This window comes from Neomonachus schauinslandi, chromosome 10 (assembly GCF_002201575.2).
Source record: "Neomonachus schauinslandi chromosome 10, ASM220157v2, whole genome shotgun sequence".
Taxonomy (NCBI): Eukaryota; Metazoa; Chordata; class Mammalia; order Carnivora; family Phocidae; genus Neomonachus; species Neomonachus schauinslandi.
In genome coordinates this window covers 111,429,816-111,440,782 of record NC_058412.1, presented here as the reverse complement: position 1 = coordinate 111,440,782, position 10,967 = coordinate 111,429,816, and the positions used below count along the sequence as shown (strand labels likewise).

The 10,967-nt window shown below is 55.7% G+C and overlaps 1 protein-coding gene across 1 annotated transcript; it reads left to right on the top strand.

Annotated features, from left to right (window-relative positions):
• Nucleotides 1–4,405: 4,405 nt before the first annotated feature.
• Nucleotides 4,406–10,559, top strand: LOC110579539. Its single transcript, XM_021689213.1, has 5 exons — nt 4,406–4,488; nt 5,566–5,647; nt 7,213–7,377; nt 8,358–8,489; nt 10,343–10,559. The coding sequence occupies exons 2-5, from the start codon at nt 5,566–5,568 to the stop codon at nt 10,477–10,479; spliced, it is 516 nt and encodes a 171-aa protein (XP_021544888.1). The 5' UTR covers nt 4,406–4,488; the 3' UTR covers nt 10,480–10,559.
• The last annotated feature ends 408 nt before the right edge of the window (nt 10,560–10,967 follow it).

Here is a 10,967-nt window from a genome sequence, read left to right as displayed (position 1 = left end):
GTCGCCGTGCGGGGGGCCAGAGAGGATTGAGAGAGCAGGGCTGAGGCCAGGGCAAGGGTTTAGCGTGGCTGGTGAAGCAGGGCCGGACGTATTGACAGGGCCCAGGCGGCCCGCGGCAGAGGGATGGAGGAGGAGCTTGTCACGGTAGGGGCGAGGCCAGCTACCCGGTAAGCCCGGAAGGCCCGCCCGGATGGGCGGGGCCGGCAATGACTGACAGGACAGGGTCGGGCTGGAGATGGCGGCGCGCTGGGCCGCCAGGTGGAGCCCAGCAGGAAGGGGGCACAAAGATTGTCCGAGGGCCTGGGTAGGGATGACCCGCAGCTCGAGGTCGGGAAAGGAGGGAGGAAACGCGGGACGTAGGTGGCGTAGTATGAGTGACAAGGCAGGTGGCGAGACCTGGAAGAAGGACCGCTTGTGGGCGGGGCGGGAGGACTGACGCCTCTGGGGCGGGGCTAAGGGGCCATGAGTGACAGGCAGAGGGGTCCGCCCCAAACAGATCTCCTGCAGCTCGGCAAAAAATTCCCCTTCCGCTGAACGCGGCAAGCTTCGCGCATTTCGTGTGCCAGGTGGGGGACCAGTCGCCGTTGCTGCCTGGCTGCCACCAGCCGGACCCCACCCTCAGCCCCGCCCCCTCCTCAGGGGGCTTCGGCCCTGGGGCTGGAGCGGTGCAGAGGTCAGACCCGCCTGAAGGAGGTTTCCTCCGCCTGCCAGGCCAACGGTCCCTTCGCGTCCCAGCGAAATCCACCCAAGGCGTCGTTCCCAGGGCCGAGATACCCGCTATTAGAGGCCTTCTCCGTGGCAGCCCTGGTTCGAGGTTGGTTATGACCCGGCCCGCCTGCCCACAGTTGCGGAAGCGCTTTCTGGACTGGCCCCTGGAGCTGTGGGTCTTCGCGTGACGTTCTCTGAGCCTGCGCTGCCGCCTGGGCATCGTCATGCTGGCGCAGCCCGTCTCCCCGCAGGCCTCAGGTTGGGGAATGTCAGGCCCTTGCACTTAGCCCGCCTTCCTGCGGGAGACCGGGATAGGCCTCGCCCTCCAATCCTGACCATGCCTTCTCTGTTCACCCACCCGTCCAACTAGCCCCAACCGCTTTGTGCCTCCGTTTCCCTGCTGTTCCCGGGCCCAGTTCTTACACTGCAGTCCCCGCCCCTAAGGATAAGTCTCGCTCCCCCTCGCTCCCCCCCCCCCCCGCCCCTCTGTCCTCGACTCGGACTATCCGGCCTCTCTGGCCGCGCCCCTCCTGTCCCAGACCTCCCCTTATTCAACAGGCTCCTGGGGCTCCCGAGAGGTGAGGGTAGGGGTCCCCGACGTTTTGTCCAACACCTTGTCTACTTTCGCCTTCGGGTCCTGCGTGAGGCCTAGGTCTTCCTCAGTATTCCCTCTGGGTTGGGGGCCCAGAGGTGGGTCCTGTCCGAAGCCTGAATAGGCTGGGGGGAAGTGGGGGTCGGCGGTCCTACGAGCAGGATGCTGAGGCCGTAGCTCAGGTCTTTGTCTTGGCAGAATCTCCGGGCCTCCCTGGATCTGATAAAATGAGTGAGAGCTGCCCCTTTCTATAGCCTCCCACTGAAGGGTCAGAGCAGCGGCCCCAGTGGGAAAGGGACAGATTCCTCTCACCTCCCATCCCTGCTGTTTATGCAACCTCAACCTACATTTCCATGCAGGGTCCATCGCAGTAGCTAGGCTGTAATGCACCATGGGGAGCCCCTCCTTTCTAGTGCCCTCCAAGGTTCCCAGGGGAGACTCCTGCTCCTCAGCCAGGGCCCCTGAGTGACCTGCCTCATGAGGGAGCCTGACTATTTCCAGGTTCGGGACCATTGCCCTGCAGGTGGTTGTGCTGCCCTGTATCCATCTTGAGCCGCCTGAGGCCTGCCTCCATCTCCTCATCCTCAGCCATGGGACCGGCTTCTCCTACAGATGTTCCTTATCATAGCATCACCCAGCATCTGGGGCCTAGAGTTCCGACAGACGCGAGAGGGTGGGGGTGGGGGGAGCGGGAAGGGCGGTGGGGGAAGCAGGCAGGGCAGAACAGAGGGTCACATTCCCCAAATGCCTTTTCGTGCAAAGCCCTGTGAGGGATGGGGAAACTGAGGCCCAGAAATGGCGCAGCTTGGCCACCAGCATGGCAGCATCAGAGCCTACACATCAGCCACTCACTCCGGTGCAGCCAGTGCCCGCCTACCCCCTGGAAAGGTCTGACAAGACTTACGGCATGCTGTCCCCAGGTTGTCTGAAGGATGGTCTTCCTTTGTCCCTGGTCCATAGGGCTACTCTTCAGGACACCCTGGTCAGCATCCAAGAGATAAGGTGGTCCTCTTGGGGGGTCTCTCAACTCAAAATTCCCTTGGTAATGGGGAAGAGGGAGGAGCAGCTCCCAGGAGTAACCATAGCCAGTCCTGGGAGCTGAGGGTTTCATGTCGTGGAGAGCCAGGAGCCTCCCACACTGCCTTCTCATGGCTTTGTGCCTGTTGCTACTGAAGTTCAGAATGGAGATGCACATCCTGCCCACCCTAGGGTCTCCCTAGCACCTTCCCTGAGTCCCTGCCCTTCTAGGCTCATCTACCCCCTGGGGATTAAGCCCCTCCGTCCAGACACTGGCTAGAGTGGGTCCCTGTAGCCAGTGAGGCCGCAGGGACCCTGATGGACAGGTGGGCACTGACCCATCTTGTAGGCCCAGAGCTGGCAGACATAGAAGGCTCTGGACCCAGGCCACAGAAGGGACCCAACAGCCTTCACTCATCAGTCCACCATTAGTATTCTAACAATCCCACAACACATTTCCTGAACTCATGCTCTGTTCCATTTTACCATATCACTCCCATACTTACCTCTGGTGGCCTCCCATCTTTAAAATAAAATCTAAGGGGCACCTGGGTGGCTCAGTCGGTTAAGCGTCTGCCTTCAGCTCAGGTCATGATCCTGGGGTCCTGAGATCGAGTCCCACGGTGGGCTCCTTGTTCCACGGGGAGCCTGCTTCTCCCTCTGCCTGCCTCTCCCCCTGCTCTGACAAATAAATAAAATCCTTAATAAAATAAAAATAAAAGGGGTGCCTGGGTGGCTCAGTCGTTGAGCATCTGCCTTCGGCTCAGGTCCTGATCCCAGGGTCCTGGGATCGAGCCCCACATTGGGCTCCCTGCTCGGTGGGAAGCCTGCTTCTCCCTCTCCCACTCCCCTGCTTGTGTTCCCCTCTCGCTATGTATCTCTCTGTCAAATAAATAAAAAAATCTTAAAAATAAAAAAAATAAAATAAAATAAAAATAAAATAAAATCTAAGATCCATACCATGGCCTGTGAGGTCTAGCCCCTCTCCAACCCTTTTCTTTGCCTATCACACTCAGGCCAAGATGGCCTCTCTCTGTTCTTTGAACACACCTGTGTTTTTTTGCCTCTGGGCCTTTGCACAGGCCTTTCTCACTGCTTGGAACTGGATTGTGAGCCCTAAAAGTTCAGGGACTGTTTTTAGTTTTGTTTGGCTCTATATCCCCAAGCACTTAACTTGGTAAACAACAGACACTCAAAATGCCTGTAATAAGTCTTAATAAATAATTGTTGAGTTAATGTGCCTGATGCTTTTTTGTTGACTTATTTAATCTTTACAACAGCTATGTCAGGTAGGTACTATCATTAGCTCCCTTTTCTAGAAAATAAAACAGGAGCTCAGAAGTTAGGCCATTTGGGACGCCTGGGTGGCTCAGTCGGTTAAGCCTCTGCCTTTGGCTCAGGTCATGATCCCAGGGTTCTGGGATCCAGTCCTGTATCGGGCTCCCTGGTCAGCGGGGAGCCTGCTTCTCCCTCTGCCTGCAGCTCTTCCTGCTTGTGCTCGCCTTCTCTCTCTGACAAATAAATAAAATCCTATAAAAAAGAAGAAGAAGAAGTTAGGCCATTTGTTGAGGGCCACACAGCTAAGATTTGAACACCAGAGGGAGGCTTTTTTCACCTCCTCTGGGTATGTGGGGGCATGGGAGCAAGGTGATACACCACAGTCCAGCTCCCAGATTCTAGATGCTTGTGGGCTTCCTGGAGCAGGAGATGTTGAGCCTGGGCTGGAAAGTTGGCCACACTTTGGTCTGCAAAGTCCCTACGAGAGCATTCCAAGCGCAAAGAGCAGCAATGAACAAAGGTGTGGAGACAGGATGATCCAGCTCCTCGGACTACCAGACTCAGGGCTGCGCCGGCCCAGGACACACCGCCAGCTAAGTCCCAGGTGCTGTCTGCTGGGGGTCTCTAAAGACAGGACGCCCGTGGGCGGAGAAATTGAGGCGGAGACTCACTCCGCCGTGCCCCTCCCCAGGCTGGGGGCCGGGGCGCCCCCAGGGACGCGGGCTGGGCGCTCCCAAGGCCGGCCGAGGCAGGACGTTCCCACGCAGGGGTTGGCCTTGGGGAAGGCTGTGGGGCGGGCCCGGGGGCGGGCGCCCCGCGCTCTGGTCCCTCTGCGGCCCATTCTCCGTTACTCGCTCTGCAGACCCAAGTCGCCCTCGGCGCTGAGCCGCGAGGTGAGTGAGTGGGTGGGTGGGAGAACCTGGCTGCCCGAGCCTGCGGGTGAGGGATGCGGCTTGGACCCGAACTTTCGTCACCGGTCGGTCAGGGCCGGTGTGGTTCCTGCCATCGAGGAGGATCAGGGGGCTTCGGGCAGCTCAGAGTCGAGGACTCCTCCGGGAATTATCCTCTGTCCGCATGTGGGGCGCCATCTCTTTCCCCAAATGTAGATTACTCTTTCCCTCTCCCTATATGTGGGGCTACTTTTCACTGACAGGGAGCCCTTCTTTCCTAGATGTGGGCCTCCCCCCACCACATATGGTACAGCCCCTCCTTCTAATTATTGGGTGCCTCTCTCTCGCCCCAGATGTGGGGGGCCCTTTTTCTTTCCAGAAGTGGGATACTCCCTTCCTCTCCCCAGATGTGTGCTCCTCTTCCTCCTTCTGACCCAATTTGGTCCTTGTCCTCCTCTAAATCCTCTCCCCACCTCCCACCCCCAAACCCCCTGGGATGCCAAACCCTGAGACTTCCCTGGGGGGTAGGGGGTTGGGCTCAGCCTGTCCCCTCCCCCTACCAGATTCAGCAGAGCCGGCTCTGTGAGCACGTAGGCAGCCAATTAGGGGGGAAGGGGTGGGGGCCAGACCGGCTGTGCAAGACCTTGGCAGATGGCCCTGTGAGGAAGAGAGGTAGCACTGGGACCTGCTCCCTCCCTACCTGGACTCCCACCCAGTTTCCTCCGGGAGGGGGAGCAAACGGAGGATTGCCAGGTTGGCCTGGCTGAGCTGGGGCTGGAACCAGAACCCAGGCTCCCAGCCCCAAACTGTTGAGACCCTGCCTCAAGAGTTAGGCCTCCTCCCACTTGTCAGAAGGTTAATTGAGGTTCCAGGAGGGGGGCTCCAAATGTCTAGGACCCCCATCCACCTCTATCAGGATAGCAGACAAAAGTAGAAGGGTCAGGGGCATGAGGGTGACTTTGAAATCCTGGGACGCCCCCCACCATAGCACCCATGAAAAAGTTTCTCTGTCTGGGCTCCGTGGGTAGGGGCAGAGGGCAACGTGGGGCAGAACTCACACACACACACACACACACCCAGATGTTCTTCAGAGCTGCCTGGAGCTTGGTACTGAAGAAAGCAGGACCCGGGATGCGGTGGATGCATAGCCCAGGAAGCGCCGGTAAGACCCGCACGCCTCACCCCTGTCCAACTCCGAGGCAGGGGTGGGCTCCTGCTGGCTGCCCTGGGCCTGCCCCAGACCATTTCCCACAATCCCACTCCTTGGTTCTGGGCCACATGCCTCCGGGACATGGAGCTCTCATTTGACAGCACCCCCTTCCATTCGAAGCTTCCTCAGGGCCTGAGCCCCAAACCTCAGGCCCCTAAGGACTTTGTGTCCTGCGGTGGAGGGTGCTGACAGACCTTGCACCTCCTTTCCAGACCCTAGTCAGAAGAAAGGGGCCTAAAACAGGAGAGACTTCAGCCAGATATTCTTCCGGACCCCCAGAAGAATAACATTTATTGAGCCCTTACTATGTACCCCAAGCTGTGATCAACATTTCACACAGATTAACACACTCAGACTTCGTGACAGCCATGTGAGGTGGATGCTCTGCTATTATCTCCATTTCTCAGATGAACAAACTGAGGCCCAGAGACCTAGATATTAAAAGGGTCAAAGCAGGGCGCCTGGGTGGCTCAGTTGGTTCAGCGACTGCCTTCAGCTCAGGTCATGATCCTGGAGTCCCTGGATCGAGTCCCGCATCGGGCTCCCTGCTCGGCGGGGAGTCTGCTTTGCCCTCTGACCCTATCCCCTCTCATGCTCTCTCTCATTCTCTCTCTCAAATAAATAAATAAATAAAATCTTTAAATAAATAAATAAAATAAAAGGGTCAAAGCAGTCCCATGCCGTCCTGGCAAGGAAGTACCAAGACCTTCCATGTGGGCGTTTCTGGTATCAATAAACGGAAGCTTTATCGAGACCCTCCAGCCTTGCTCTGGACCCCCTGGACACCCACGCGGAGCCCTTGAGGGCTTAGCCATCAGGGAAAGCTTGCAGGAAAGGAAGCCAGTAGTAAAACCAACCTCTAGCGGTATAACTTACGGAACATCTACTGCGAGGCACTGTGCTAACCCTTTCAAGTATGGTGTCGTGAAACTTCCCACAACAGGGTGAGGTAGGTTCTCTTACTATCCCCACTTTCCAGAGGAGGACATCGAAGCACAGTGAGATCGAGGGGCTTGCTGGAGCTGGGGTGGGTGGAACTGGGGCTCAAACCCAGCTGACTCCAAAGGCGTGCCCTTGACCAGGGGTCAAAGGCATGCAGATAGTGCCCTACGGTTTGCAGAGCAGTTACACATCTTCCATCTCAGGCTCATCTCACTCAGCCTTTGTCCACCCATTGCCTTTGCCTGACATGCCCTCCTCACCTCAAATCTTCCGAGAGAGCATGAGATTTGAAGCCAGAGGGCCTGAATTACAGCCCTGGCCATGCTCCTTATTGCTCTGTGAGTTTCAGCAAGTCACTTAGCTGTTCAGTTTCTCCATCTGTAAAATGGAGAGGTAACAGTCTCAACCTGGCTCAGAGTGATGCGGAGTAAATGAGTCAACTCACCCGAAGGCCTTAGAATGGCTCCTGGCACACAGTAAGTGCTCAATAAAAGCAGCCCTCTTTTTAAATAGTATGGGTAGAGCTGGGATGTCCCAGGGGCAGCCTGAACTCAGCTCTTCTGTTGTGCCTGCAGCCCATAGCGAGCGGAAGATGCCCCCTTACACCAACTACCATGCCCAGCGCTCCTACCCCATGCCTGATGAGCCCTTCTGCGCAGAGCTCAACGCTGAGCAGCGGGCCCTGAAGGAGAAGGAGAAGGGCAGCTGGACCCAGCTGAGCCATGCCGAGAAGGTGGCCTGTAGGTGTCAGGGTGGGGCTGGCTGGGGAGAGTGGGCTGGGGGGTGACTTTGAAAAGAAGGGCCTCCACCCAGGGCACCTGTGTGGCTCAGTCAGTTAAGTGTCAGACTCTTTGGTTTTGGCTCAGGTCATGACCTCTCATGCTGCATCTGCTTGAGATTCTCTCTCCCTCTCTCTCCCCCTCTGTCCCTCCTCCACCTCTCTCTAAAATAAAAATAAAAATAAATAAAATCTTAAAAAAGAAAAAGAAGGGCCCCCACCCAAGACACCAGAAATCCCCAAACACCTGAATGCATACCTGAGGGGTGAAGTTCATCATTTGTTCATTTATTCTTTTATTCAGTCAGCTGTTTGTGCACAGCCAGATACTAGGTGATGCTGGGGACACAGGAGTGAATCACCTTGATGGTTCTTGCTTTGGCCTGGTGCTCCCAGGTCAATGGGAGAGCTGACACAAACCCGGATAACCGTAATACAGGCTGTGTGGCTAGGGTGAGGTGTGTCCAAGGGATTGTGAGGACCCAAAGGAGAGAGGGAGAGAGAATCCTGGTGGGCCTCCCGGAGGGGGGCATGTCCTGGCTGGCCTTGAATGGTGAGGAGGAGGGCATTGCCTGGCAGTAGGAACGGCGTGGGGAGGGATATGAAAGCAGGAGAGCATGGAGCATCCTGGGTATCACTGAGTGGTGTGGGGAGATGGAGCAGAGAGGCAGGTAAGGTGGTGGGGGGGGGGAAGGACCTGACCCTGGGAAACAGGAGGGATGTGTCCTGCCCACCAGAAGTGCCCCGAAACGACTCTGATATTTGGAGCCTGCTCCTGGCCATGCTTTGCATACAGTAGATGCTCAATAAGAATTTGCTGAATGGACAGCATCTGCTGCAAGACTGGGGAGGCTGGGGATCCCTGAGGCCAAGACTTGGCCCAGGGTTCTTGGAAGGGATACATGCAAGGCCCCTCCTTCCCCACCCCTCCTCTGCCTCCAGTGTACCGCCTCCAGTTCCATGAGACCTTCGCAGAGATGAACCGTCGCTCCAATGAGTGGAAGACAGTGATGGGCTGTGTCTTCTTCTTTTTTGGATTCACAGCTCTGCTGATTTGGTGGCAGCGGGTCTATGGTGAGTGGCAACCCCTCACCTTGCTGCAGGCCTGGGCCGTGCCCTTGGGGTCAGAGCCACCAGCCCAGCTCTTATAGGGCAACTATGCTGGCACTCATCTGCAGAGTTTTGAAAAGTCCCCCAAAGAGATGTAGGGTGAAGGGCAGATCATGGCTGCCTGGGTTGGGATGTGGGAGCTCTACCTCTCTGGGCCTCAATTCCTTCATCTGTAAAATGAAAATAATAGTGCCCACATCACAGGGTTCTTGTGAGGATTTAATGGCTGTAAGCCAGTGCCTGGCACATAAGCATGAATGGTGCTGTTACTGATTGCTCTTATTAACCATTAATTTTTCTGTAACAGAGAGTCTCCAACATACACGAGCTTAAACAAGATACAGGTTTTGTTCCTCTCACAAAAAAGGCCAGGGAGAGTATGGAGACTCTGCAACATCAGGCTCCTTCTGTGGTGTTGCACTGCCGTCCTCCACATGTGGCTTCCTTCTTGCCATCCAAGATGGCCGCTCCAGCTCCAGCCATGAAAGCCTACATTCCAGCCAAGAACAGGGAAAGGGATGCACTCCTCTCTAAGGTCCACAAGTTGCACACGTGCCTTCTGCTCACCTCCTGTTGGCTAGAAATGATCACATGACCATGTCTAGCCACAAGGGAAGCTGGGAAATGTAGTTTTTAGCTAGCTGGTCACATGTCCAGCTAACGGCTTACGACTACAGAAGAGGGATTCTCAAAGTGTGGTCCCTGGGCCAACATCATCATTTGGGAACTTTTAGAAATGCAGATTCTCAGCTCCAGTCTGGATCTACCAAGTCAGACATTTTGAGGGTGGAGCCCAGCCATCTGTATTTTAACAAGCTCTCCAAGTCATTCTGATGCCCACTCAGCTCTAGGAAGCACTGCTCCGGAAGCAGGGGAGGGGCTGTTGGGGAAGGGCTGACAGTTTCTGCCCCAGCTCTTCACCTCCAACGGTCTCACTTTTCTTCTTCTGTAAGAGTGTGATGGGAATTCCCGCCTTGCATGAGGATGAAATGAGGATGAATTCTAGTCTAGCCCAGTGTTTGGTGCTAATGGGTGCCATAAAGATCTTTTCCTTCTTTCCCACCCACTGAGCTAGAAAGTTCCGGTGAGGAGGTCAGACAGACTGAGTCAGCCTCAGGGGCAGATGGACCAGGAGGTAAGGTCTGAGCAGTGTAGGGAGCTCCATCTCCCCTGATGCACACATCATGGCACCTAGAATGCCTCTTGACTGCCTCAGCCTTTTAGTTAAGTACTGCCCTCCCCAGATTTCTAAAGTGAACTCCCCTTCCTCGCCTCCTAACTCCAACCCCCTTAGGAAGCAAAAGAAACCATCTCATCCTGGGCTCTTCCCAGTCAGTGGGAGCAAACTTAGTAATTATAATCACTACCATATATTATGTACTGAATATCTGTCCCACACTGTACCAGTTGCTTTATACATACTAACTCATCCAATCCCCACAGCCATAGGAGATAGGACCTGTTTTTGACAGGGAAGGAGACTGAGGCTCAGAGAGATGAAGTGACTTGTTCAAGGTCACACAGCAAGGGAGGGTGGAGCTGGGATTTGGATCCGTTCCATTGGGCCATAAAGTAAGGAAGCAGGCTGAGAAAGGGGAAGGACCTTGGCCCAATTCCCACAGTGAGTCTAAGGCAGAGCTGGGCCCAGAACCCAGAGGTCCCTGGAATGAAGCTTTAGCAGGGAGTCTGGTGGGGGGACAGGCAGAGTCGAAGGGGTGTCCTAACCCTGTGACTGGAGACCCTGGCTCAGGGGGACAGGGTGGAAGACTTGCAGGGTCCTGAGCCACCGCTGTCCCCACCCCATGCCTTACCTGCAGTGTTCCCAAAGAAGCCCATCACCCTGACGGATGAGTGGAAGGCCCAGCAGCTCCAGCGCATCCTGGATATGAAGGGCAACCCTGTGCAAGGCCTGGCCTCCCGGTGGGACTATGAGAAGAAGGAATGGAAGAAGTGACGCAGCGTCCGGGCTGCCCTCCCTGCAGTTCCACCCCGGCCTAGAGCCTAAGGAGGGCCCCTTCCTCCTCTTAACGCCAATAAAGCTGGCCTGTTCTCTTCTGTCTTCAGTCTCCACCTCAGTCTTTACCTGCCGCAAACCCTACAGTATACCTAAGATTGAGTACTGTGGTGAAGGAAGGGCAGGAATAAGCCACTTTCCAGGGGCCCAGAGCCCAGCCAATCAGGGAGGGCTTCCTGGAGGAATAGGGGCTAGGTTTTAGTCTTTTTTTTTTTTTTAAAGATTTTATTTATTTATTTATTTGAGAGAGAGAGAATGAGAGAGAGCACATGAGAGGGGGAGGGTCAAGGGAGAAGCAGACTCGGGCTAGGTTTTAGTCTTAAGGGATATGTGGCATTAGGAAAGGGAGGAAGGAGAAGGGAAGGTATTCCAGGTGGAGGGAGTGGCTTGAGCAAAGGCAAGGACACTCCTTTATTCAGTCAGTTATT

Coding starts and splice junctions, on each gene's coding strand:
- LOC110579539 (XM_021689213.1), top strand. CDS start 5,566: ATGTTCTTCAGAGCTGCCTGGAGCTTGGTACTGAAGAAAGCAGGACCC. Junction 5,648..7,212: donor GCATAGCCCAGGAAGCGCCG/GTAAGACCCGCA, acceptor TTGTGCCTGCAG/CCCATAGCGAGCGGAAGATG. Junction 7,378..8,357: donor CCATGCCGAGAAGGTGGCCT/GTAGGTGTCAGG, acceptor CTCTGCCTCCAG/TGTACCGCCTCCAGTTCCAT.